We start from the raw sequence: 25,102 nt of genomic DNA, 5'->3' as shown, positions 1-25,102 counted from the left end.
GCCTATTAAAACAAGTCAAGTCTCCCTTGTTAAAAGACCCCATAACGTGGAAGAGGCAGAAAAGCAGCAGCAGCAGCAGGAAAGAAAAAGACGTCTGGAAAATATTACCCGTTTGCTGCTGCTGCTGCTGAGAAACCTCATTGAAACAGTTATTCGGGCAGCAAGGTATCACCAAAGAGACTTTATCTGATGCTGATCTCTCAAACTTTCAGACGCTGCCTTGCAACTTCTCCAGGCTCCTGGCTAGCCGGGTTTGAAATAAGATCTTCAGCTTCGACCACGAGAAACTAACTCCTAATTTATTATTCCTAACTTTTTATTATTATTATTATTATTATTATTATTACTATTATTTGGGGAAAAAAATCCCACAACTTTGAGCTAGAAACTGAAGCAGAGAAAGACAAATACAAGATTAATTGTGAAAACACGTGGGAGAAAATGAGTAGGACTGAATAGCCTTACACGATTTTTTTATTATTTTCATTTTTAATTATTTTTATTTCTGAGCGTCTCAATAAGTTCCTGAAAAGTGCGATTTGTTCTTTTACCTCAAACTTGGACACTATTCAGCGGGAGCAACGGTACGTGAGACCACACAGTTGGCTGGAGCCCCTCTATGACCAAAGGACAGAAGGACAAACAAGGTAGGTGATTTATGATTATGCTTCTGTCAGCTCAAGAGCAGAAGACCCCCTCCTCCCATCCCCACTATTCAAGGGAGGAAAGCTGGAACAGATTCCCCAAAATACGAGTGGGGCTGGGGGAGGATCTTACCGGCTCCTACGCTACACCTATTTCAGCAATGAATAAGACCGTCGTGAGGATGAATGAGGTTTTCAGCTTCAACCCCTCCTCCGTGTAATCCGTTTAAGACATTGCTGAGCTTCAAGATCTGGGGGAAAAAAACCAAACTCAAAAAACCCCAAACGCCCCATAAACCCTCTGAAATTAGAATAAAATCGAGCAGAGGCTGGGCAGCCGCTCCGCTGATGGCAGCGGGGAAGGCGAGACCCGCTCAGAGCCCAGTCCGGATTCTCTCCGGCCGCCCCTCGCCTTTGCATCCAGGGCCGGGCGGGGACGCGACAGGAGCGGAGGGCGGGCGGGGACTGAGGGAAGGGGAAGGCAGGCGAGGCGGCGGCCGCGGGGCTGCCGTCCCGCCTCGGACAGCGCTGCCGAGCCGCCCGGGCGCCGCGCAGCGCGGGGAGGGGAGGGCAGGGCGGCTTCCCGAGGGAGGGCCGGGAGCCGAGGCCTGGGGCGGGGGCTGCCCGGAGCTCCCCGCGCCGCACGCCCGCGCCGGGCCCGCCCCGGCCGAGGGAGGGCCGGCCAGGACCGCGGCGGCGGGGGGCGATGGCAGCGGCAGCGCAGCCGGGCCCGGGTCGCTGCCGCGGGCGGGGCCCGTGACGCGCCCGCGCGGGGATCCCCGGCCCCGCCCGGTGACGCCGCCGCTCCGCCCCGTTGGCCGCGGCGCCGGGCCGGGGTTCCCCCGCTCCGGCTGCAGCCCGCGGCCAGAGCGGGGCCCGGCTCCTCCTGACTGGCTGCAGAGCCAGCTGTCCGCAGCACTGCCCGCTGTCTGGAGCATTGCCCGCTGCCCGCAGCAGCCCGGCCCGGCACCTCCTGGAGCCGCGGTTCGTGTCTCTCGGACACGGCCGAGGGCAGCTCCTCACAGCCCCGCCAGACTCCGTAGGACGCTGGCAGAAGGGGGCATTGGCCCTTGGGAGAGAATTTACCCCATTTCCCGGCCCCGAGAGGACCCCACTGTAGTACAGCACTCCTGATGGGCATTGTCTTAGTCTAGAGAAGACGGAGAGGGGATCTCGTTAATGCGTATGAATATCCCAAAGCTGGATGCCAAGAGGATGGTGCCAGACTCTTTTCATTTGGTGCCCAGAGACAGGAGGAGGAGCAATGGCCTTAGAAAAGTTTCACCTCAACAGGAGGAAGAACTGCACATTGAGGATGGCAGAGCACCAAACAGGCTGTCCAGGGAGGTCGTGGAGTCTCCGTCTCTGGAGACATTCCAAACCCACCTGGCTACGTTCTTGTGTCACCTGCTCTAGGTGACCATACCTGGGCAGGGGAGTTGGACTCCACGATCTTCACATGTCCCTTCTAACCCTAAGGGTTTTGTGATTCTGCAGGGCTGCAGTGACCCCACATCTCTTAGGGCACAGCTGCTTCTCCATGTTTCACTCATCTTCACAGTCTTCTGCATTTGGGATAATTTTTCTGTTGGCGCCCATGCACTTACTTGAAAGCACACACTGTGTGTAACATGGGTGCCCTGGGGGCTCTTCTGAGGACAAGATAAGGGTAATAAATCTTTCTTACCCTGCATCCAAGTACAGAAAAACCTGGGTCAAGGTTTCCCCAGTAGGAAGAGCAGCTCTATTGGATTCAGTGGAGTTTTCCAGGCAAGTTTGCTAGGAAAAAACTCCAGTCTTCGTATTTGTGGCATGAAGTATTTCCTTCATTTTTTTGCTATTCAAGATTAGTGTATAGAACAGCAAGGTATTCCTCCATTCAGTGTAGTGGGACTTAGTAAAACAAGGTATGACCTGTGCTTTATAAATAAATTCCAAGATAATAAGCTGTGTACCCCAGATAATTATTTGCTAGATTAAGGCATGAAATAGGTTTGTGTCAAAAGCATCCATGGACTTCATAACCAGCAACCAAAAAACATTTCGAAACTAGATTTTCATTTAACCACAATCCAAAATATCTGAGTACAAATATGATTTACTTGTTGTTTTTTTTCTTGGAGCATTTGTCTGGGGATTTCTTGGTTGCTTTTCTTTTTTTCTTTTTTTTTTTTTTTTTTTTTTTTTTTTTTTGTTAATTTAACAACTAGTGTATTATTGTGTACCTTAGGGTCAAATCCAACCTGCAGCCATTGAATTCATTCCAAGTTGGTTACTCAAACATGTAAGAGATTAAATTTGGGCAGTTTAGTGGAAAACATATACTGAACAAATAGGAGATTCTTGATTTGCTGATCAAAGCCTGTGCATATAGATAGAGTTTGCCATCATCGGTAATCCTGTTCTTTACTTTTAATTTAACCTCAGAATTAACTTAAGTCTTATGTAAGCCCTTTCCAGAAGATCAATAGCATAACAAAATCTGGAAGTTATAAATAACCAAAAGTTCCAGATATGGTAATTGTGCTGCAATAAAGGTGTACAGATGTAGAATAACTTTTCACTTTCCTCTCTGAAGGCTGTAGAATAGAAGAGGGAGTCTGGACAGCTGTCTTATGCTTGTGATTAATATGTACCTAGAATCATTTGTACTCTAATGACATATGACTTGATTTGCCACCAAAATAAGGCTAATAATGAATCTAAATATTGTCTGAGAAACTGTAAGCCTCGAACCCCATGTGCTCCTAGAGAGTGTGTGTTCAGGCCCAGATACAGTGTGTGCAGGCACTCACTCGTGCACTCTGACACACTCGTGCCATTGAAGCAGCTGCTCTGTGGCAGCCAGCACTATTACTCTCATGACTAAGTGGGTATTAAGGCTTATAAAGATTACATTCTTCCTATGGTTGTGTGCAAAGCAGCCCTTGGTGGCTGTATGCACTTAAAGCCGTGTGTGCTGGCTTTTAGGGTGCCCACTTCACTGATCTCAGGCATCCTGCTGAGTTAGAGTTGTATGTTTGTTACAGGCAAATCCCCACAGACTATACCTTCAGCTGAATATAGACAAGGAAAATAGCAAGGGGTGTGTTGGTGTTTCTTGGAGTTTATTGACTAAAAATGGTTATATGGAACTAGAGAACAGGTGGATCTCATATAGCAATAAAAACAGTAACCTAAGCCTTTTGAAGGGTTTTATAGGGCTCCAAAAATATCTTGCGTGATCACGATTCCCATTTTACAGGTGAAGAAGCTGTGACAGAGAGAGGTGAATTCACTTATCTAAGGTCACCCAACAGGTGTATGACAACACTAGGAAGCAAATTCAAATTGTCTAAGCCCTGATCCACTCTTAGATTCCCTAATGTAAGAAATGCAGTGGTTAAACATTGACATATTCAACAACCTTCACAAGGGGGGTTAATCTCCATAATAAATTTGTCAAAAATATACTTATATCTTGAGTGTCAGAAATAGCAGCTTTTCAGAGAAAGATTTTTTTATGCCTTTACTACAGAACTGCATGATAAATTATCCACTGATTTCCTTCTTCAGCAAGATACCTAAGTGCACACTTATCTTTAATGACACACATGCTTTGCTGAATTCAAAGCCTCAGCACTAAGGTTCAATAGATATTCAAGAATTCAGCTTCCATACAGGCATATAAAAATGAGATGTTTTCAAAGATTTTCTGTGCTCAGCATTTCTGGTTTCCACAAAGGTTCCAAACAAATCTGATCTGCAGATCTAATATGTGAGGTTGATTTGTATTATAAATTTATTTTCAATGAGGACGTGCTATTGAAGCTGCTGCTACAAGTGCTCCCCCTTCAAAGAAATTGGTTGAGTTTCTATTGCAAAGCAGTAACTGGACACCCAAATTGGATTCCTCTTGAATGAAACTAATTGCAAGGTGTACCTCTGGAGGATGCTTTTCAGTTGTTCAGTCCATTGGGTCTGACTACACTTAGTTCAGAGTACAGCACAAAAATGTGTAGAGGGTGGAGCTAGGCCTAGCACCAGGTGTTTCTCTTTGCAGATCTGTTCATGTAGTATAGCACTATTTGCTGATGTGACCACAGCCCTCGATGTCTAGATAGAGGCACAGCTCTTTGTAACCTTTAAAAGTGAAGGAGACTGTGGTGGGTCAGCCTTGCTGGCTGCATGGTGCCCTCCTACCTGCTCCATCACTCTCCTCCTCAGCAGGATGTAGATGCAGAAAATAAGAGGGCAAAACACCTGGTATGTTGAGATAAAGGCAACTTAATAAAGCAAAGGCTGTGCATGAAGCAAAGGGAAACAAAATATTTATCCTCTACTTTTCATCAGCAGGTGATGTTCAGCCACTTCCCAGGAAGTAGGGCTTCAGTACTGAAAAACAAATATCATAACAAACACTTCCCCCTCCTCCTTTCAGCTTTTGTATCTGAGCAGATGTCATATGGTATGGAATATTCTTTTGGTCAGTTTGGGTCAGCTGTCCTGGTTATGTTCCCTCTTAGGACCTTACTCACCATAGCATATTAGTGTTGGAGAGACATCCTGGATGCTGTGGGAGCACTCTCAGCAGTAGCCAAAACACTGCTGTGTTATCAGTACCTTCCCAGCTACCAATACAAAGTAGAGCATTTGGAGGGCTATGGGAAAAAATAATCCCATCTCAGCCAGGCCCAGTACTGGGACAAAATGAGTAAATTTGTGATCGAACATTTATTACTGCCTCCTGGATAGATATTGGCTTTTGCAACTTATTGTTAGGTGTTTTCTATATGTCTTCAGATGTTTGGAATTAATAAGTGCTAATTCTTTCAAACAGCCTTCCAAATCATTACATGTTAGGTACAAACTTTCTGTGTCTCCCTATCTCACTTTTTAATCTTCTGAGGAAAAGCTACCCAGAATTATTGTGTGGCAATGTCTGAGTGTTGCACGTGAGAGGAGATTTCTGCAAGAGATGATGTAGAGAGATGCATCCCATGTGTTGCAAGTAAACCTGACTTCAGTTTGACCTCCATCAATTTGACCCCTGTCACTGGTTCCATGTCCTGTATCAATAGATACCAGGCACCACCTGATTGCTTCCTTTGTCCTCATAGCAGCTACACAACAGAGGGTGCAGAATTGAACAGGCTGCAGATAATATTGATATCTTCTGGCGCCAGTCCATGTTGGTTTTCAGGATATCTATTTGCCACTATTCAGTATTAGTAACAAAATAAGCTTTTTCTTTCTCTTTGCCTCTTGACATCGTAAAGGGATGAACTATCTTCAGACCCTGTTACTCTCAGAGATGCACGAACACTGATTAATAGCCATGTGGATGAACTTTGCCACAGGATTTTGGAGGAGGAAAAATTGGTACTTTACCATGGAGGTCACCAGCGCTCTTTGCTATGTAAAGACCCAGTTCAAAACAAGACATAAGAACCTGCGGAATTTCAGTCAAGTGTCTAGATCTTATAAAAGTTAGATCTATGTACCATAACTACAGTAAATGCTAGCCTAAATATTTTTCAGAATAGAGGAAATGAAGCATATTTTGCTATGTTCTTCTAATTCAAGATCTAAGGCATTATTCAGCCTTAGAAAGGAGTGTGATCTCTAGTGCTACAGTTAATACCCCCAATCATTAGATGTACTGTGTAGGTATCAGTCATTTGTTAACCTGATGTTTTTCATGAAAGCATTGTTAGAATACTGCAACTTTTACTTATGCCAGTTGTTAATAATAATAATAATGTAGATAGGGTAAATTCACCTTCATCACAAAGGAGAAAAACTCCTTTTGTATATGTATTTGGCTTTATCAGGATGTCAGGAGACACAATATCTAACAGTTCAGTGGGTGGACTCTGATGTCAAGTACATGCAAGGGTTCATTTCTTGGTCATGCTTTTCTGTAGAAGCCTCCAAAGGAAGGTACTCCTTGCCTGCTACTGTACAGTCACTACAAGGCACGTATATACTTGGCACTGCTTTGTGAATCAAAATGTGTGACTGAATCAGCAGCAGCCTACACAGCATTAGCATTTGGCATATGGCTTTGACATTTCAGTTCTACTAGATGGGCTGATGAGTACTGCTCAGCTCCATCCCTGAGAGGAAAGAGCTGCAATGTCATGACAACAAATTGCTTAGTGGTAGACTTTGAAGGATCTACATACACTCACCTTGTGCATGCAAACCTTGAGATCTGCTTGCTAGAGGCTGTGTAAAACTCATACTGGGTTCAGCACCACAGGGTTAGGTGAAGGTGCCTGCAAGGGATTTAGATGCCCAAATTGCAGCATAGAATTAGTATATTTCACTGTGTCAGGCCAGGCTAGATGTTCATAACAGCACGGTCTGATCTGAAAGTCTGATGCAGCTGCTACTTAGCCTCAGTATTTGACTCAGCAGCTCATTTTTGGTCCCAGACTTGTACAAGCATAATTTCCTTTTAACTTCTTGGCTTAATTATTGGATATGGGTGGAGAGTTTTTGGCTTCTTTGCTATTGTTTGGGCATGTTAAAGTTGATAAAGATCATTTCTGCTGGGCAAGCTATCAATACCTCCTGTTAAATCTTGAGACTATCGAGCAACTTTTCAAGTTTCCCTTAGATTCAGTCAATTAAAAGACTATACATGAAACTCTCAATTGCACATACAAAGAGGAAAGTCTCTTTGATGAAAGCCAGGAATTTAGATCAAAACACTGTTTATTTTCCTAAGGTTCACAGTGAAAGGAAAGAAGAAATGTTTTATTAACACCAGAAATTAATTTCTTTATCTTAAAAGACTGGATTTTTGCAATGGAGAGGATCTGTTCTGTAATGACAAAATCAGAGGATTTTGTGGGTTTTTTACCTTTTGTGCAGAAGCACTTCATAGGTAGAGCAAAACAATAGCAAATTAATGTAAAATATGCCTGCTACAGTATATAGGTATTCAAATGTAGCCACTCCAGATGTTAATGTAAATCCTGTTTATTTCAGCCATATAATTCTTAATGTAAGCAGACTTTAGGACCCCAAATGGGAAAGCAGAGTACAAGTGCACCATTAATGAGACATTTACCTTGATGTTTTTGACATTTTGCATGCTTGAGGGATTAGTAAACACACGGCCTATTTTACTTTGAGGTAATCTAGAGGGGATCCATTACTTAATCTGCTTTCTAAAGCAAGTCTGTTTTGGGCACTGAGTTTCAATTCACCTATAGTGGTGGTTAGTGTAAGTTGTCTTTTATTAGGCATCTTTATGACCCCTGCTGTGAAAGATTTTCAGACAGGCCAGGACAGGGAGGGTCTCTTTTGCTGGTGGATGATTACAGCACCTGTCAGAGCCCAGCCTTAAGTATTTAAGGAAGTCCTAGAGAGAGGGTTCGATTTCTTTAACAGTGCCTCCAAATATACATTTAAGAGGCTTCCTCCTGTCTTGAAATTTAAGACCCTAAATAGCCAGTGGAAAAAGACAGAGTCTTTGTAACCTCAAACTTCATGCTTGCCTAGTTTATTTTTATGTTGTAAGTGATTCTACGTTGACTTGTTTGTTCCAAGCCTGTAACTTTTCAGACATGTATATATAGTTGATGACAGCTATTCTGCTGCATCTTGGTAGTAATTTTTCAAGGAAGAGTTAATAACATATATGATGTAAGGAAGTCCTGTTCCAACTTCAGCTTTGGCCAACAGATGGTGAAACAAACATGAGCAGCAGATGAGTGAGATGATAACAGCAGGGAAAATATGCATAATGCAAAAAACCCCACAAATTTTAAATCCATTACTCTGAGAGAACCGAATTCAGCAAAATATTCAAGCATGAGCTTTATTGACTTACAACACACTTGCTGGGTTAGCCTTAAACAGACAGAATCGGTTTTATGTCCTTCACAAAAAAGGCTTCTATTGACAGAAAATGTTGTCATTCTTACAATTCTTACAATTCTGAGAAAGCTATTGCATAAAGTGGGTAATACAATGGTTAGAATAGGTATGTAAGTACCAATAGACTCCACCTGCCTGCCTGCCCAAACTGTTTATTTGTTTCGAGAATGCCAGAGCACCCTCCATGCCAGGCAATTGCTCCATAGCCCAGAGTTTAGGTTAGAAGATTTTACAGCCAGGTAACCTAAATATGTACAAGTGGTAAGAATCAGCTGATGTCCTAGCAAATTTCTAAGTCCAGGGTGGAGTGTTGGCTCTGTTAAATTTATGCATATTTTTGCCACAGACTTAATCTCAGTTAAGCTTTAGCCCCTATATACACATGCTCACGTGTGCATGTATCTATATACACAACTATATGAATAATACATTTTTGCAATGGTATTGAGAAGACCTTTTAAAGCAGATGTCTGATTATATAAATATAAATTATAAATATAGTCAGACATCTGTTTGAAAAATTATAAATACATTCAGGCATCTGTTTTAAGAATGTCTTTCCAATATTTTTGCAAACATAACTAAGCGACAGAAAAAATTCAGGGTGGGATGCAGTCATGACATGGATGGGGGATGAGGAGGGGCTGCCCAGACTTTCAGCTGTTCTGCTCTCCTGTGACCGTATGAAGTGAACAGTGGCCCAAAAGCCCCTTCTCCAACCTTCTCAGAATAATATGACAGAGTGTCTTATCCAACCAGCCCAGGGTGCCAAAATAAGATCCTGACACAGACAGCACATTCTGTGAGGGCAAATAGCAGAAAACATCTCTGCTGCATTAAGTCTGTTTGCAGTATTTCCTCTGTGTAAAGTGCGATCCAAAGAGATGTTCATTTGAGCAAGGGGATGCAGTGAGACTGTGAACCAAAAGCTCAGGGTGTACCTGTTGATGCTGAGATCTGTGTTGCAGCCACGTGCACCCCCTTATGATGTCTTATATCAGCAAGTGGTGGCTCTGCTAATGGTTTCCCTGCTTCTTTGCAGATGTATTGTGAGAGGTTTATATGTATCCTGAGAATACTTGGAACCACACTCTTCGGGGTATCCCTCCTGCTGGGAATCACCGCTGCTTACATTGTGGGCTACCAGTTCATCCAAACAGACAATTACTACTTCTCCTTTGGACTCTATGGTGCTATCCTGCTATCACATCTCATCATCCAAAGCCTGTTTGCCTACCTAGAGCACAGGAAAATGAAACGGTCACTAGAGACTCCAATCAAACTGAACAAAACAGTTGCCCTTTGCATTGCTGCCTATCAAGAAGATCCTGACTACTTAAGAAAATGTTTACTTTCTGTAAAAAGATTGACCTACCCTGGAATTAAAGTTGTTATGGTCATTGATGGGAACTCAGAAGACGACGTTTACATGATGGACATTTTCACTGAAATCATGGGTAGGGACAGTTGTGCCACTTATATCTGGAGTAATAACTTCCATGACAAAGGTCCGGGTGAGACAGAGGAGTCTCACAGAGAGAGCATGCAACACGTATCTCAGCTCGTCCTGTCCAACAAAAGTGTTTGCATCATGCAGAAATGGGGTGGAAAAAGAGAAGTAATGTACACAGCATTCAAAGCACTGGGGAGAAGTGTGGATTATGTACAGGTAGGTATTAGAGCACCAGGTCAGTGCCAATTCAAACACACTTTGAAAGAAAGCAGCTTTTGTATATTTTGTGCAGCATGTTAGAGGCCATCCTAGTCCCTGATGAACACAGTGCTCCTTTCAGTCTATTTGGAAACAGCTTGACCGTTAAAAGGGTATTTTGCTACCTTTTAAAATGGCCAGTCTATCTGTGACTGTTTTAAATCTGTGCACCAGCTACTGGAGAAATCTGAAATCCTTCCCCTGCCTTCAGTACTGCCCCCTCATCCAAATGGTTTTGCTTCAGACAAAGCCAGTGACCTCCTGAAAGCCCCATCTCTGCTCATGTAGGGGAAGGTCTTGGATAAGGCTTTATTTTGTGTGTTTATTTGCAGCCCCATATACGAGCAGACAGACAGGTATTTGGTCTCACTAGGGAATATCTTGGGGAAGTGGTGAAGTCTGTAAAAAAGATGGGGATATATTTTAAAGGCTTTGAAGACCATGTGGAATATTCAATAAAAGGGTCAAATGTGTAGATTTGAAAGAAAATTTCTTCAGCTAAAGCCTGAAGGAGCTTTTGCTTCATCACTTACAGCTGCATTACCTCACTCACTGCAACTTGGCCTTTAAGGCCCTTATGACACACTACTCACTTAAAAATGAATTAGGCTGGGTTCTCTCTCCCTGTTTCCAAAGCAGCAGAGGCACATTTCTTTCCAGCTGCCTTGGATCCCCTGAAAGATAGTCTGTTTTTGTCTTACTTACATGGAAGCACTCCTTGCTCCTGCAAACAGCCCTGCTGACTGTGGGAAGGGGAAGGGGTCATTTGTGGAGGAAGGCGGGTGGGATCAGATACTCTGGCTGACACTGAGGACTCTTCTTTAGAAATCTCGGGCAAGAAGGCTCATTTGACTAATCCCACTGAATAGGAGATGATTTTCCTAATGAACCACCCTCAGTTCTTCCCAGCTTCTCCCACACTCAGAGCATCCAGCAGGCTCCTGCAGTGGAGCAGCAGTTCCCCATGAGGTGCTCTGTGCTGGCTCAGGGCAGCTGCATGGCTGAGCCACATGTGTTTCTGGGGCTTGTGCCCAGCCCTGTGTGTGTGTGTGCACACTCTGCACTGCACAGCATCCACGTGCAGTGTCCCAGGGACCTGGAGAGGCTGCCAGGAGCTCGGCTGAGAGAAGCGAAATTTCAGTGTACAGGAGGGGCAGAAACTGAAGAGTGCCAGGAACCACTCTGTTATTGGAGCTAGGAGAGTAAGGCCAAGATTTAAAACCCATCCTCTACCACTTCCCAAACTGAAACTGATTTATTCTTTCAAAACAATGGGCTTAAGCTCTCCATTGTCTGCGCTTTGGTTTTGTGCTGTGAGGAACTGTGACGGGATAAAAATTATGTTCTTTGTTAGCATGGGTTTATAATCACTTTGCACAGACATACCAGATTGCAAAGAAAGAAGGCAGAGAGGAAGCAGATTAATTGCAAGTTTCCTCCCACAATTCAGCTCTTGTATTTTTCAGGGAACCTGGAAAAAGTATTTCTATTTCAACAGTCATAGCATAAACTCAGAAAATAGAAGAGATATTTCTGTTCAGTTAACACTCGTGATCTGGCTCAGAAATTCTCATGAATTTGTCAGGGACTGTAGTGCTGCTGTGAGCACAGTCTGCAGTAGTGACTGATGCCACCGTCACATCAACAGTCACCTCTGTAGTAGAAATGCAGCCCCTTGGTGGCCCTGGCTACTGCAGAGTCATAAAAAAATGCAGCTAAAATGTGGCTCTGTTTTATGAATGAATAAAGGTTGAGATATTTCAAATGGTCCTTTGGAGTGACCGAGGGTAAATTACTTTAAACCAAAAATTACAAATATTACTTTTAGCCGAATATTTCAAGCGCTAAGCAATCTGCATCAGTTATTAAGCACTTTAAAAAGTGGCCAGACAGCACCACTGCTCACCCCCAAAAATGCAGGCCTTACCGTTCTTAGAAGACACCCTGAATTATGAACAGGCAATCATAAATAGTCAGACCAGTGCAGATAACGAGCTGTTACTCATTAGTGGTGTCTCATTAAGTACTGAAAACTGCTGTGAAGGCTTGTTTCCATCCTAGAAGAGTTTATGAGTGTGCAAGTGATCATGGAGGAGTTAAACTGGCAGGTATTATCAGTGCAGAGTTGTGAGATAACCAGGGTACAATTCATCTTGGCTAGATGAAAGTGCCTGTGGGGACAGTCCAGTGCAGTCTGAACTCAGAGCAGCTTGGATAAATTGTCACTGCCTACAGCAAGTAAAAGAACAACTCCCTTAAGGTCAGCTGTCCCTTTCATGTAACTCTGTGATCCAAGGCAGTGATGTTTGGGTCACTCGGCCCTTATGTGGAGTGATGGCAAATTGTCTTTTGGGCTGTCCAAGGCACACCCTGGTTAGGCAGGCGTCAGTGTTTATTTGGGCTCCTAAGTATCTGTGTTTCTCTGGGTGTGTCCTCTGTTCACCTGCAAAAACCTCTTCCAGATGGAAAATGATGGCTTGTTAGATTTGTCCCAGAAACCCAGACATACCCACTGTGCTGGCACCCCATGTGCTGGACATGTCATGCTACTTTGTTTAAAATTTCAGTGTTTTGAGGATTCCTCATCTCTAATATATTAGTGGTGTGGCTCATGGGCAGGCCTTTATGACATATGTAAATACATATGATGGGGTGGAAGTACACAAGTGACAGGTGCTGGAGGGAAAGCAGAGAGGCTGGGAGGCAGCTGATCCCAGCCCACCATGCATGGTCACAAGAAATGGCTTGCCTGTCACTGCCTGAGCACACTGAGAATTTAGCAAACTATGGATTCCTTGTGCAAAACACTCAGCAACAGCTTTGTCCAGGAAGACCCAGGTAAAAGTACAGGCATTGTTTCCGCTCTTCAGGAGAACTGTTTTGCTCCCTATCACCCAGTGCTGCCACAGATGACAGCTTTCCACTAAAGCTGGAGTCACGCCTTGACCAGGTTACAAAGATGCTGTGGGATGAGGCCATTGAGGAGAGGAGATGGATGCATCAAGTTAGTGGGAGCTGGAGATGCTTGTGGCTTTTCTCCTGACAGAGCTATGAGAGCTTGCATCACCTTTCTCCTCTTGGCCCCCTCTGAGTGAGCATGGAGGGGAGCATGTTGGCAGAGTCCCAGCTGCATCCCAAGCTATGCAGTCCAACTTTCCTGGGGACCCTCTCCTCTTGAGTCTGGTCCAGAGCAGAGCCCCAGTGCTCTCCTCCCCCTTCACAGAGCAGACATAAAGGTTACCTCTCCTACCTCTCCCCGGGAGTGAGAGGGCTTAGGTTGAATTGAAAGTTTGCATGAAAAGGCATACCCATTACCCATTATGAATAGGATACCCATTACCCATTATGAATAGGATACCCATTACAAAGCCTCAGCAGAATCTGTCTTAATATGCTGTTTATGCAGAGCTACTGACTTGCTCCTACTGACTCCGAAGTCACAGGAATGCAATGTGGGGGCAAACTGGAGGCAGAATGAGAATTCGAAGGGTGGTATTCAGCTGGTCAGAGGGGTGTTTCTGGGACAGTCTCTTCTCCTGTTCTGGGTGTCTGTGAAATGAGTTCACACATGCAGCAACTGCAACAAGGAGACACCCTCTTGTTTTAAACAGGCTGCAGCCCAAGTCATTTTCCTCAGAGCAAACGAAAGCAATGCCAGCTGTCTCAGACCAGCCAGCCTGTCTGAGCCCTCCTCCTACTCTCCAGGGGAAAGCCAATTTCCTAATGTACACAGTGTTTAGTTGACTAGGAGTGTTTGTGTAGCTGAAATGCCTTGTGTGTCATCTACTTCTGCCTTGGTCTTTTGGAGTACTGAACTTCAGGACTCACGCCTTCTGGCCTTACATATTTTTTTATAAGAATGCCAGAGAAAAATAGCTAATAATTTCTCTACATCAAATGTCAAATCCCTGCACTACTAATAACACATCATGCATCTAAAATTAAAAATGAGTTTGTTCTGAAATACAAGATACGTATTTTACATGAGTTGCTAAAGCCTTCTCTGAGTGAAAGAACTATAAGGTTTCTTCCCAGACTCCTACTTGATTTTTTTTATGTTTAATAATAAGTGCCTGGGATTTAACTCCTTGCTCCTTCCTTCATATAGCAGTGGGAAACATTTGACCAGGTTGCTCCAACTGTGCAGCTGATGCAGGGAAATTCCCTGTCAGAGCACAACAGGAATCTGCTGCATGCCCACAAACACTGTCTTACTCTGCAGTGCCCCATATCTTACTCGAAGAAGCCAGTCCAGTGTGCCAGTAAAACAAATGGAGCTGATACAGAGGATTGTTTGTGTGCACAGCCTTAACAAGCTCTCTGTTTTGTGCAGCACTATGCCTTGCTGCCTGGTACAAGTGACCTTTAACAGAAATATCAGTGCAGACTTCAAAGTCAGATTTATTTGCATTCAGGAGTCATTATAGCCACTTGCATGATCTTTATTTTCTTCTGTAGTGTACTCCTTAACCCATTTTTGTTCTTGTTTTTTCTTACTTGTAGGTCTGTGATTCAGATACAATGCTTGATCCAGCCTCATCAGTGGAGATGGTAAAAGTTTTAGAAGAAGATCCAATGGTTGGAGGAGTGGGAGGTGATGTACAGGTGAGTATTTTCAGATTAACAGAGATGTTTCAGCAACTATTTGCATTGCAATAGATTTATCTGCCTGAAATAACATTAAATATAATTTATGTGTATATTCTATATGCATATATATAATGTGTGATGCCATTATAGATGCTCTTATCATATCTTAATCTTTTTGTTCATTGAATGGAAATTCTTCTTGGATGTGAGCACTGTATGGTTTTAACATCCATAGCAAGCGAACAAATAATATTCTGCCTCGTATATGTGAAAAGGGGGGCACTGGCATTATCAGGACTGTTGTGGCATCTTTGAGTCTCTGGGTATAGCTGCTTGCTCAAGGTACCAAAGAAAAGCTATAGGGGAGCAAGGAATTGACAACAAGTCTCCCAAAGCCATATCCAGCAACCTCAAGCACTTCAATTATACTACCACCAAGATTGTTAGAAATAAAAGAAATTTTGAAACGCTATGCACTATGCACTCTGTGTGTTGCTGGGTCTCCCATCTCTGTCAGGCAGGGCAATAGAAAACTTCAAGTCAGACCAGCTCCATGTGTGGTAAGATTTTCAGCATTACTGAGTTTGTCTGATTGCTACAGCAAAAGGGTGTTGGTTCCTTTTGACACAGCTACTTCTGCTGCCATTTATAAAGAGAAAGATGTATGAATATTTCAGTTGGCCTTAAGATCAGTCCCCTATACTCAGTTGGGCTTTTTATGTGAGACAGAGGAGAAAGAGCCATGTAAATGAACAAGAACTTGCTAATGAACATCCAAGTAGTCAGAAGTATGTCACACATGTGGCTCATAACTGCAGAAATTAGGATTTCCCCAGAAACCTGAATAACTTTGGAACTCTAGACTGACCACTAACCAGGCATACACAGTGTATGCCTCTGAAATTCCAGGCATCTGTGAGTATAAGTGAAGGGAGGCAGTACAGGTTCAGCTGTGACAGTGAAGGTTCATAAGCATCTGCATTGGGAAGAACATGTGTCCTCTGTGAGGAAAGGCAACAGAATGAAGGCTCTAGCCTTTTTTTTTTCCCCCAGTTCATTTTCCAGCATACACCAAATACATCTGAGCCAGGCTTGAGCCTATCCCCAAGCCCTGCTGCTTCTAATATGTTCTGGAATTAAAACTGACAGAAATTAGGAGACCATCAGAGGAAAAGACTATTTTTTTCTAGTTGCAGGGCAATGCTTTATACTTGTAGAAGGCCAAAGAGCCACACACTTCCCTGTCACATGCTCTGGCACAAGGTGTGTGTTGAGAACCTGGATGTGAAGCCACAGACTTGCATGTCTGCATGTGCTCATACATCTGCTGAGTGTTCAGACTGGTGTGCAGTTGGGTTGTGCAGAAGAAAAAGACTGAGACATTTATGTGGGCCTGAGGAAGACTCTACTGGAGTATCACCATATGTCTTGGGACAAGGTAACGGGCTGGTACTGCAGAGACAGAACAGGTAGTTCCTCAGAGGACCTAATGCTGGATATGGGGACACAGTCCAGGGTTAAACCTATAGGACCAGCCTTATCATACCAAAAATGTAGGGCAAAGACCATGTGCTCAGCTTTTTCTCATGCTCCAGCATAGTTTTGGGAGGGCTGGAAGGAGTTCTGTGAGTCCCAAAGATGTGCATGGGCAGAAAAGCAGCAGGAGGCCATGAACTCATCAGTTCCTCTTAGGAAAATCTAAATCCAGCAGGTCTTTAACTGGGGGCAAAAGGGAAAGCAGAATGACAGAAAATAAGGAAATTTATTGATGTAGAATTGGAAAGGTTGCAAGAAAAGAAGAACCTCTCAGTGAAATAGACATTTGAAGGTTTCATCTCAGCCTTCCTGTCAATAACCTGGCTGAAATGCTTGCATATCATGGGTTTGCCATGAGTTGGATGCAGGAGTGAGGTTCCTACCACTTTTCACCTAATGGTGCTCTAGTCTCAGCAAATTCCTTATTGATCCAGTGTGCACATTTTCTAAGAGCTCATCTAAAAGGAAAACTGTTTTTTTTTTTTTATTTTTCAGATTTTGAACAAATATGATTCCTGGATCTCCTTTCTGAGCAGTGTGAGATACTGGATGGCATTTAACATCGAAAGAGCCTGTCAATCCTACTTTGGCTGTGTACAGTGCATCAGTGGACCTCTGGGAATGTACAGAAACTCTTTACTCCATGAATTTGTGGAAGATTGGTACAATCAAGAGTTTATGGGCTCCCAGTGCAGCTTCGGAGATGACAGGCATCTAACTAACAGAGTGCTAAGTCTGGGCTATGCAACAAAATACACAGCTAGATCCAAGTGCCTCACAGAAACACCGATAGAGTATCTCAGGTGGCTGAATCAGCAGACCCGCTGGAGTAAATCCTACTTTAGAGAGTGGCTCTATAATGCCATGTGGTTCCACAAGCACCATTTGTGGATGACCTACGAAGCTGTAATCACTGGATTCTTTCCTTTCTTCCTTATTGCCACAGTAATTCAGCTCTTCTACAGGGGAAAAATCTGGAACATCCTCCTTTTCCTGTTGACAGTTCAGTTAGTTGGCCTGATAAAGTCTTCCTTTGCCAGCTTCCTTAGGGGCAACATTGTCATGGTTTTCATGTCACTCTACTCAGTGTTGTACATGTCAAGTTTACTGCCAGCAAAGATGTTTGCAATTGCCACGATAAACAAAGCAGGGTGGGGCACGTCAGGAAGGAAAACCATTGTAGTTAATTTTATAGGACTCATTCCAGTCTCCATTTGGTTTACAATCCTCCTAGGTGGCGTAATTTTCACTATTTACAAGGAATCAAAAAAGCCATTTTCTGAGTCAAAACAGACAGTTCTCATCATTGGCACAATACTCTATGCATGTTACTGGGTTTTGCTTTTGACTTTGTACATGGTTCTTATCAACAAATGTGGCAGGCGGAAGAAAGAGCAACAACACTACGACATGGTGCTAGACGTATGATGTTTCCGTGGGAAGTTACCCAGAGTTGTAAAGCAACCCAACGACCTTGTAGTATCTGTGGCATCAGACATATGTTGCCAAGGGAAATGGATCACTGCTGCTGGGAATAGGACACTTGTATTCCTCTGGGTTCATTTTCATCCTGCCAAAGTAAGGAGAACAGAAAAAAAAAAGAAAAAAAAAAGAAAAAAAGAAAAAGTAAAAAAAGATTTTTTTGTTTCCAAGGGGGAAGGACACAAACCACACAGTTACGACCTGTTCACAAGAAAAGGGGAGAACTTCTGTGTTTATGCACTTTTTTTTATTGTGCATATGCCTGACAGTGTTATGTTCTATATACCTCACTGGTCATGCTTATGTGTGTGGACAGAAAGAAAGGGAGTTTGGAGAATCAAGAAAAGGACTGTACAACCCCTTGCAACCTAATTTATGAACTTCTCTTTTTTTATAGTTCTTTTATAGGAAGGGTCTTTTGTTTTAGGCTGCCAAATGTAATGCCAAAGGTAAATTTTAAGAGGCCATTGGCTGAGCTGTATTTTTATATTATTGTATTATTTGTGTGTGTGTATTTTTAAGCCAACTTTTTTTTAAATCACATATTTTATATTTTACTATCTGCCAAAAAAAGCTGCCTCCCCAACATTTTGTTCTTTAGCCTTTTTAAATATATTTGGGGACAAAAAAACCATACATTCTCCCCCTAAATTTCTGCTGGAATGATATTGTTCTCAACAGAAAGAATAAAAAGTCTCTCTGCTTTTTTGCAACTAATGAACGGTTAATTCTGTGAAAAAGCATTTAAATGTGCTCTTTTAAGACATTTATTAGGAAAGGCCCAAAATTGTCACGTTTTGCATACAAGCATATTTGTGTATAAAAAAAGGCCAAAGGGGTAGATATGTGCAATTTGGGGTTTTTGTTTTGATAACATTGTAAAAGGGAAATTTGCTTCTCTGCTGAGAATTTAATATCCCTGGCATGCACAATAAACTAAGGCAAGGCAGACCTCCATGCCACTGGAAAAGACATTGCTATGGAAAGCCTCCCACTGATTTTATATGGGACCTGAGCAGTCAAAAACTTCTGACCTGGAAAAATCTTGGGCACATGAAACTGCTATTGAATTCACTGATGGTCCTAGTTGTTCATAATCTGCTAGTACCAAGTAAATAGTCCAGGTTTTTTGTCAAAAAAAAACCCCAACCACGGAAGGAAAAGCTTATCAACACTTTCAAAATGTGTGTGTTGTACTATAAAACTTCTGCAGAACCCTTCATACAGTTTACAGGAAATAAACACATCACCTTCTCTGACATCCAGTGTAATACAGACCCCAATACTGAGCCCAATAATTTGTTTTTGACTACAGCATATCTACCAGAAAAGAAGCCAATTTTTTATCAGAAAACATCAAGCCTTAGCAAATGCATCACTTCCTTGGTGCCTAATAGTCAGTCTTGGACATTTATTTTGGACCATGGTTTTGGGAAGTAATATTCAAGACTAAATTCTGCAGTCCTTCACCAGCCAAAGGAATGTGGCATTGAGCCCTAATATACTTTATAAAGAGCAACAGAAAGACCAGCTGCCCTTTTTAGATTCTGGTATTAAAAGCACTGTGGTAAAGCAGAAATCAGCATATGATGCTTAAAGAACTTAGAAGCATTTTCAGCTTCTCTTTTTTATGCAGACATGAATAGATTCTGCTGTAGAATGAACTGCACACACACTACCTTATTGAGTGATTATCTTGAGGTACATGATTGCTTGAAAGTCATACTAATATTATGTTAATGATTGGAGAGTTGATTCATGTTGATTACAAAATAGAACAGTATTAAAAAAAGCAAGACAAACAATAAAAATCAAAAAAACTTGACTATACCTTTTAACTATTTATGATGTAAGTTAAAGCTTGGGTTAACATTCAAATGTCAAATAAATCTTCTCATTCTATAAAAAGATTGAATTAATTGCCTGTATTTATTCTAGCAATTATTCAATGTATTTCCAATATAGGTTGTATAGTATAATTGTTACTTTCATAAATAAAATATTTTTGATAAGAGTATGACTAATTCATGGTATTTCTCACCAGCACTTGTACTTTGAAGCCACAAATCTGCACGTTTGAAGGCTGTTGTTCTCATGTCACCAGCCTGATTTCCAAGTGGGATTTGCCATGGAGCACCTGTGGAGTGCAGTGCATGCCTGAGGTGGCTGGCGCTGGTCTCTGCTCTGAGAGGCAGCACACTCAGAGTCTCTGCCAGCAGCTGCTACATCAATCCACTCAAAACACTTCCTTCCCTTTTTCCTCAGCTTCCTGATTTACAAAACAGGAGTAGCAATCCAACTTCCTTTTGGGAAGCACTTTGAAGTTTATGGCAAAAGTACTTTAGTACTTTACATAGAAGCTGATGTTTTCCAGCCCTCCTGTCCACTGGAAATTATCACCCTCCATAGCCTGGGAAGCAGAGGGGGACAGGTCCATGGCCTTCTGCTCCTCATTAGTGCTGTTTGTCAAGCCTCCTTTACCATGGCACAGCTGAAGTGCAGCTGTTTATTTTCTGTCACTGAAGGTTATGGGCAGCAGCCACTGCTGCAGGGACACGGGGCAAAATGAAATCTCACAGAAAGCTGCCACTGCTCAGTTACTTAGGAGAGTTTCTCAGCCCTCGGTGTTTGTTAGCCTGTGTCTGTACATTGTGCTCAGTATTGAGTTCCCCAGTACAGGGACATCACTGATAAACTGCAGCAAGTTCTGTCCAGGTTGGTTTGGGCTGGAGTGGAGGGTCTGAGACACCTGGGCTGGTTGGCCTGGACAAGGGATGGCTTTGGCAGGAGGGCCCTAAGGTCACATCAAATATCTGTAGGGAGGTTTTCAAGAAAATGGTTCCAGGCTCTTCACAGTGCTGCTTGGTTTGACAACAAGAGACTGCAAGTTGAAAGGGGAGAGGTTCAAGGTTTAGGGTTCAGCCTAGATATGAATAGGGAATTCTGAAGACATCTAAGCAGGTTGCCAAGACAGTGCATTTTCCCTCCATCCTGAGGGAGCTTCAAGACTAAACTAGATAAAGTCCTGAGATGCCTGGTCTGACCTTGGAGCTGTCCCTGCTTTAAGCAAGGGGTTGGGGTAGAGATATGAACTCTCCTGTCATCCTTTCTAAAGCAGGTGCTGACAGCTCCCACCCGCACAGAGGCTCATTCCATCTCTGTTCCAAACACATCCATCCTGACCCCAGGCACAAATGGCTTAGCAGCAACTGGTACTGAGCACCCAAAAAATCAGAGCCCTTCCTGTGACTGGGTCACTCTCCTCAAGGTGTTTATGGCTGTTTAAAAAAAGATTTCAGCAGAAAAATAGCGTATGAAACAGTTCTTATTGAAAGTGTTCTCAAAAAAATAAAGATTTTTAATAACATTGCCTGATTTTCATTAATAGCAAATATATTTTTGAGATCCCTATCAAAAGAAGAAAACATGTTAAAGGAAATATTCATGGTCTATTTTGAACATTTTTAAAAACACAGATTTTTTTTTAGTCACCTCTTGATAGACAGATGGTGCTGAAAAAAGTCCCACAAATTATGAATTCTATATAAAAGTTTAAAAACAACCTTTCAAAAAAATGCCATGAATTGGCAATATCTCAAGTTATAAATCATTTCCATAGTAGACTCATTTGAGTTTGAGAGCATCTGTTTGCAGAGACCAGGTGTGATGCAAAACCTACAATAATCAGAGGTGCAGCAAGGAGGAAGGACCCCTCCTCTTCTGTCTGCTAATAAGCTTCATTTTGGCCAAGAATCAGGTTTCTTTCAATGGGAAATGCATGAATATTTAGCAGAACTTTTCTAGGAGGCAGAAAAATTCCTGTCAGACACATACTGCCAAACATGTCCTGATGCACAAGCTGTTGTGAATCTGTTAAAAAAATGGTCTGAACATTTTCTTTAGTTAAGATGTTAGAGTTAAGATGGTAAAGAGGAGATAAAACTACTGAAAGTTGTTGATGAGATTTGGTATTACTGAGGCTTTGTTGCAAATGCCACTTTTCTCTGGAGTTAACACAATCATTTTAAATAAAGTACATTTTCCCTACAACTTTTATTTAGTCTAAATTTGCTGCTTCAGCTTTAATTGGGATGGATGGATGGATGGATGGATGGATGGATGGATGGATGGATGGATGGATGGATGGATGGATGCGTGCCACAAATTGTTCCTGTTTCTTTCAGCTATGGAAGAAGCATGTTATACTTTTTAGAATAAATATTATACTTTCTATACTTGTCTCAGCCAAATAAATCCAACTTATTCTCCTAAAACAACCTTAAGATTTCTGTAAGTTACCAAACTGCCTAGAGGAAAATAACCTCGTAGATACATTGTCACTAAATAAAGGAGAGATCCAGGGCGTATTTCTGAGCTTTGGTACATGTAAATACAATCTGTGGCACGTTTTTGTCATAGACTAGACAGTTCTGCCCCAGAAAATGATGGACACAGGTGGGATTGATACATGGAGCAGGAGCTAGCCTGGTCTGGGAGATTGTGCAGTTTAGGTGTGATCCCTGTCATCAGATGATGACCAGATTGAAGAGAGTGCCTGGCTTTTTTTTACTAGATTAAATACAAGCTATCACTACCCCACTAAGAAGCAAAAGGCAGGTCAGCTCACTCCTGTACCAGACATCAAGTGGGATCTTATTCTCTCAAGAGATCTTTAGATGTCATTTAGTTCTGCAGTTTCCACACTTTTCTTTTTTCCACACATTTGCTAAGTCCTTTGGTCATGTGCAGGAAGCAAGAAAAAACACTAACCGGGGTCTAGGACCCATTGGATTAATACTTCCATTGCTTCTTTTACAGCATCCCTGCTGGGCTGACTGTCTTCTAGTACTTCAGTTTGTTCCAGTTGGACACACTCTGTAGAAATTATATGGTTATGACAGGACCTTTTTTTGACTGCTTCTCACAAATATCAGTGAGAACAGGAAGCATTAAGGGCTTGCTCATGATCAGTGCTACTTTATATAACCCAAAGGAGTAAAGTCTGGAACTTGACATCATTAGGCACATTATTAGAAATTACAAAACCCACAGAATGAGCATGTGAAAGAGTGACAGCTAGCAAGTGAATCACAGGAAATTAGATTATCTAAGTTCCTCTGCCCATAAAATTATTTATTTCATAGCCTTTATGAGTAAAAGTAACACTTATTTCTGTCTTGACCCTACAGCACTTTAAGTACATACTACATGCTACGAGGAACACTTAGTCATGAAGAATTGAGATGAATGTGGCTAAAAATAGATCAAGTGGGCAGCTTGCTCTAAATTAATTATGACATTCCGGCCTGTATCTGCTCCCTAAAATTGTTCTTAAGTTTTCCATACTGATCCTTTCTAATGAATATAGCTGGTAGGCTGAACCCACCCAGTGAGTTGATGCTGCAGATACCAGTGAATTCTGTCTGTGCTCATTCTTCTTTGCTTTCCTAAGAGTTGGTCCTGACCTGGATTCTGCCACCATCTATAGTACCTGGATAATCATGACATCACTGTGAGATGTATTAGGAGATAGCTCAGCATCGAAAGAGAAAGTCTGTGAAGATCATAGAAGAGGGCTCCTTCTTCAGAAAAGGAAACATTTTATAAAAGATATCCCACAGTTAGCACAGCCTTTCCCTAGATGCTGACTTTTGTAGATGCTCAGATTTGGTCAAATATATAAAAACATATGCACTCTGAAAGCCTTGTCTACACAAGGAAGTGTGATGTAATCAAAATCGTTGTGATTTTACTTATTGTAGTCTAAGTGTTATTATATTTCATTTGATTTATGTTTCTTGGGAAATTATGCTCACAACTGTAAAATTGAAACTTTTGTTTACTAGCTTGTACAAAGAAAACTTTACTTAAATTGTGGTAATAAATTGATTTAATCAAACTGGCAGAAAAACATGACACTTTTATGTCGACCTATGCCAGATCAGTCTCACAAGATTTACCATAAAATAAGCCAAGTGAATTTACAGCATTTTTTTTTACCATGAGGTCTGCCCTGGGCAAATCCTTGCTCTGCAGTAAGCATGAGGTAGCTTAAGCCTGCAGTGTCAGAGTCATTAGTTATATTGCATTGGCCACAGGGCATGAGAGGAAATATGGGCAGATAATGTATGATAATTAAGGCAGTGTAAACGCATGCCTTAGGCTATTCAAAGCTTTTAGATATGTATGTACCTTAAACTGCTCAGGACTGCTTTCTAGGTGAGCCAGGGGCCTGTGCCATGTGCACACAAAGACAACTGGGACTTATTAAGTGAATTTCAAAATTTCAAAATTTCACCCCGGTTATTTAAACTGTTGGAAAATTCCATTAAGAATGTGTTTTCAGAATAAGGGCAATTCTGATTTGACTTAGGAACACCTCCTCTTCTCCATATAATTTTTTTATTTTTTGACTTTAAGACAGTTTACTTCTTGCACACTAGAAATGCAACCAAAACGTGCTCACTTGATCACAAGTGTAGAATATGGGGTTGCCCTCCTGCAGGCACTGGAGAAGATGCTGGGGATACCACCTACTGCAAAGCAGAGGAAGCTGAGGTAGTGGCAGGTGTGCCTCTGGACACGCACTGTCTCTGCATGGGACTGCACAGGCCAGAACCAAAATACCTGCCTCCCACTGCCAGCACCCCCTGTGCTCAGGCTGAGCAAGAACAGGCTGCTGGCTGAAGGATGCATTATGCCCTTCGGAGGCAACTCCAGCATGACAGATGCACAGCTTGCATGTATGTTGTACCTGTGGTAGAACAGAACATGCTGTACGTGCAGCAAACCCAGATTAGCCAGGAACCACAGAAGTCGGGTGTGCAAGTCAGACATCTGGTCCTGGCAGCAGAGGAGGAATAAGAGGGATTTCATCACTAAAAGAAGCATAAATAAGCTGCAAATAAGCTAACTCACTGCATAGCACATCCCTTTGTGGCCAGATGAGCATTACTGTGGCTGCTCTGCCAGCTGGCATTGGCATATCAGTGTGTTACCACAGGGGGAAAAGAGCGTGAATTTACAGTGCCTTGTGCTGGGTGCAGCTGTCATGGTGCATGGTCTTCCCTCTTGGCCCACTGGAAGCAGTTTACTCTTTTCCTGACAGACTGTTTTATACATATTGCAAGATGACAGCATGATCACAGCCTGTGATCCATTAATTTCAATCTTTATAATTATTAGTCTTTAATTCTAGTAATTAATTATTTGATGGTCATTTGGCTTAACACAGTTCCAGTTCTAAAACATGCTGTAATCAATTGAA

At 42.4% G+C, this 25,102-nt stretch overlaps 1 protein-coding gene and 1 long non-coding RNA gene across 2 annotated transcripts; one reads left to right on the top strand and one right to left on the bottom strand.

Annotated features, from left to right (window-relative positions):
- Nucleotides 1-469: 469 nt before the first annotated feature.
- Nucleotides 470-1,060, bottom strand: LOC148225570 (uncharacterized). Its single transcript, XR_015808446.1, has 2 exons — nt 778-1,060; nt 470-617 (listed from the first exon to the last, which is right to left on the bottom strand). It is a non-coding gene; the product is annotated as an uncharacterized LOC148225570 (long non-coding RNA).
- On the top strand, nt 508-19,967 carry HAS2 (hyaluronan synthase 2). The gene is made up of 4 exons (XM_014870126.2): nt 508-647; nt 9,559-10,185; nt 14,731-14,832; nt 16,849-19,967. The coding sequence occupies exons 2-4, from the start codon at nt 9,559-9,561 to the stop codon at nt 17,779-17,781; spliced, it is 1,662 nt and encodes a 553-aa protein (XP_014725612.1). The 5' UTR covers nt 508-647; the 3' UTR covers nt 17,782-19,967.
- The last annotated feature ends 5,135 nt before the right edge of the window (nt 19,968-25,102 follow it).

This window comes from Sturnus vulgaris, chromosome 1 (assembly GCF_052056855.1).
Source record: "Sturnus vulgaris isolate bStuVul1 chromosome 1, bStuVul1.hap1, whole genome shotgun sequence".
NCBI lineage: Eukaryota > Metazoa > Chordata > Aves > Passeriformes > Sturnidae > Sturnus > Sturnus vulgaris.
This window is presented reverse-complemented; position numbering and strand designations above follow the sequence as displayed.

Excerpts from the sequence above, each read along its gene's own strand:
- HAS2 (XM_014870126.2), top strand. The coding sequence starts at position 9,559 with ATGTATTGTGAGAGGTTTATATGTATCCTGAGAATACTTGGAACCACA. Across the intron at positions 10,186-14,730 it reads GAAGTGTGGATTATGTACAG|GTCTGTGATTCAGATACAAT; the intron begins GTAGGTATTAGA and ends TCTTACTTGTAG. Across the intron at positions 14,833-16,848 it reads GAGTGGGAGGTGATGTACAG|ATTTTGAACAAATATGATTC; the intron begins GTGAGTATTTTC and ends TTTATTTTTCAG.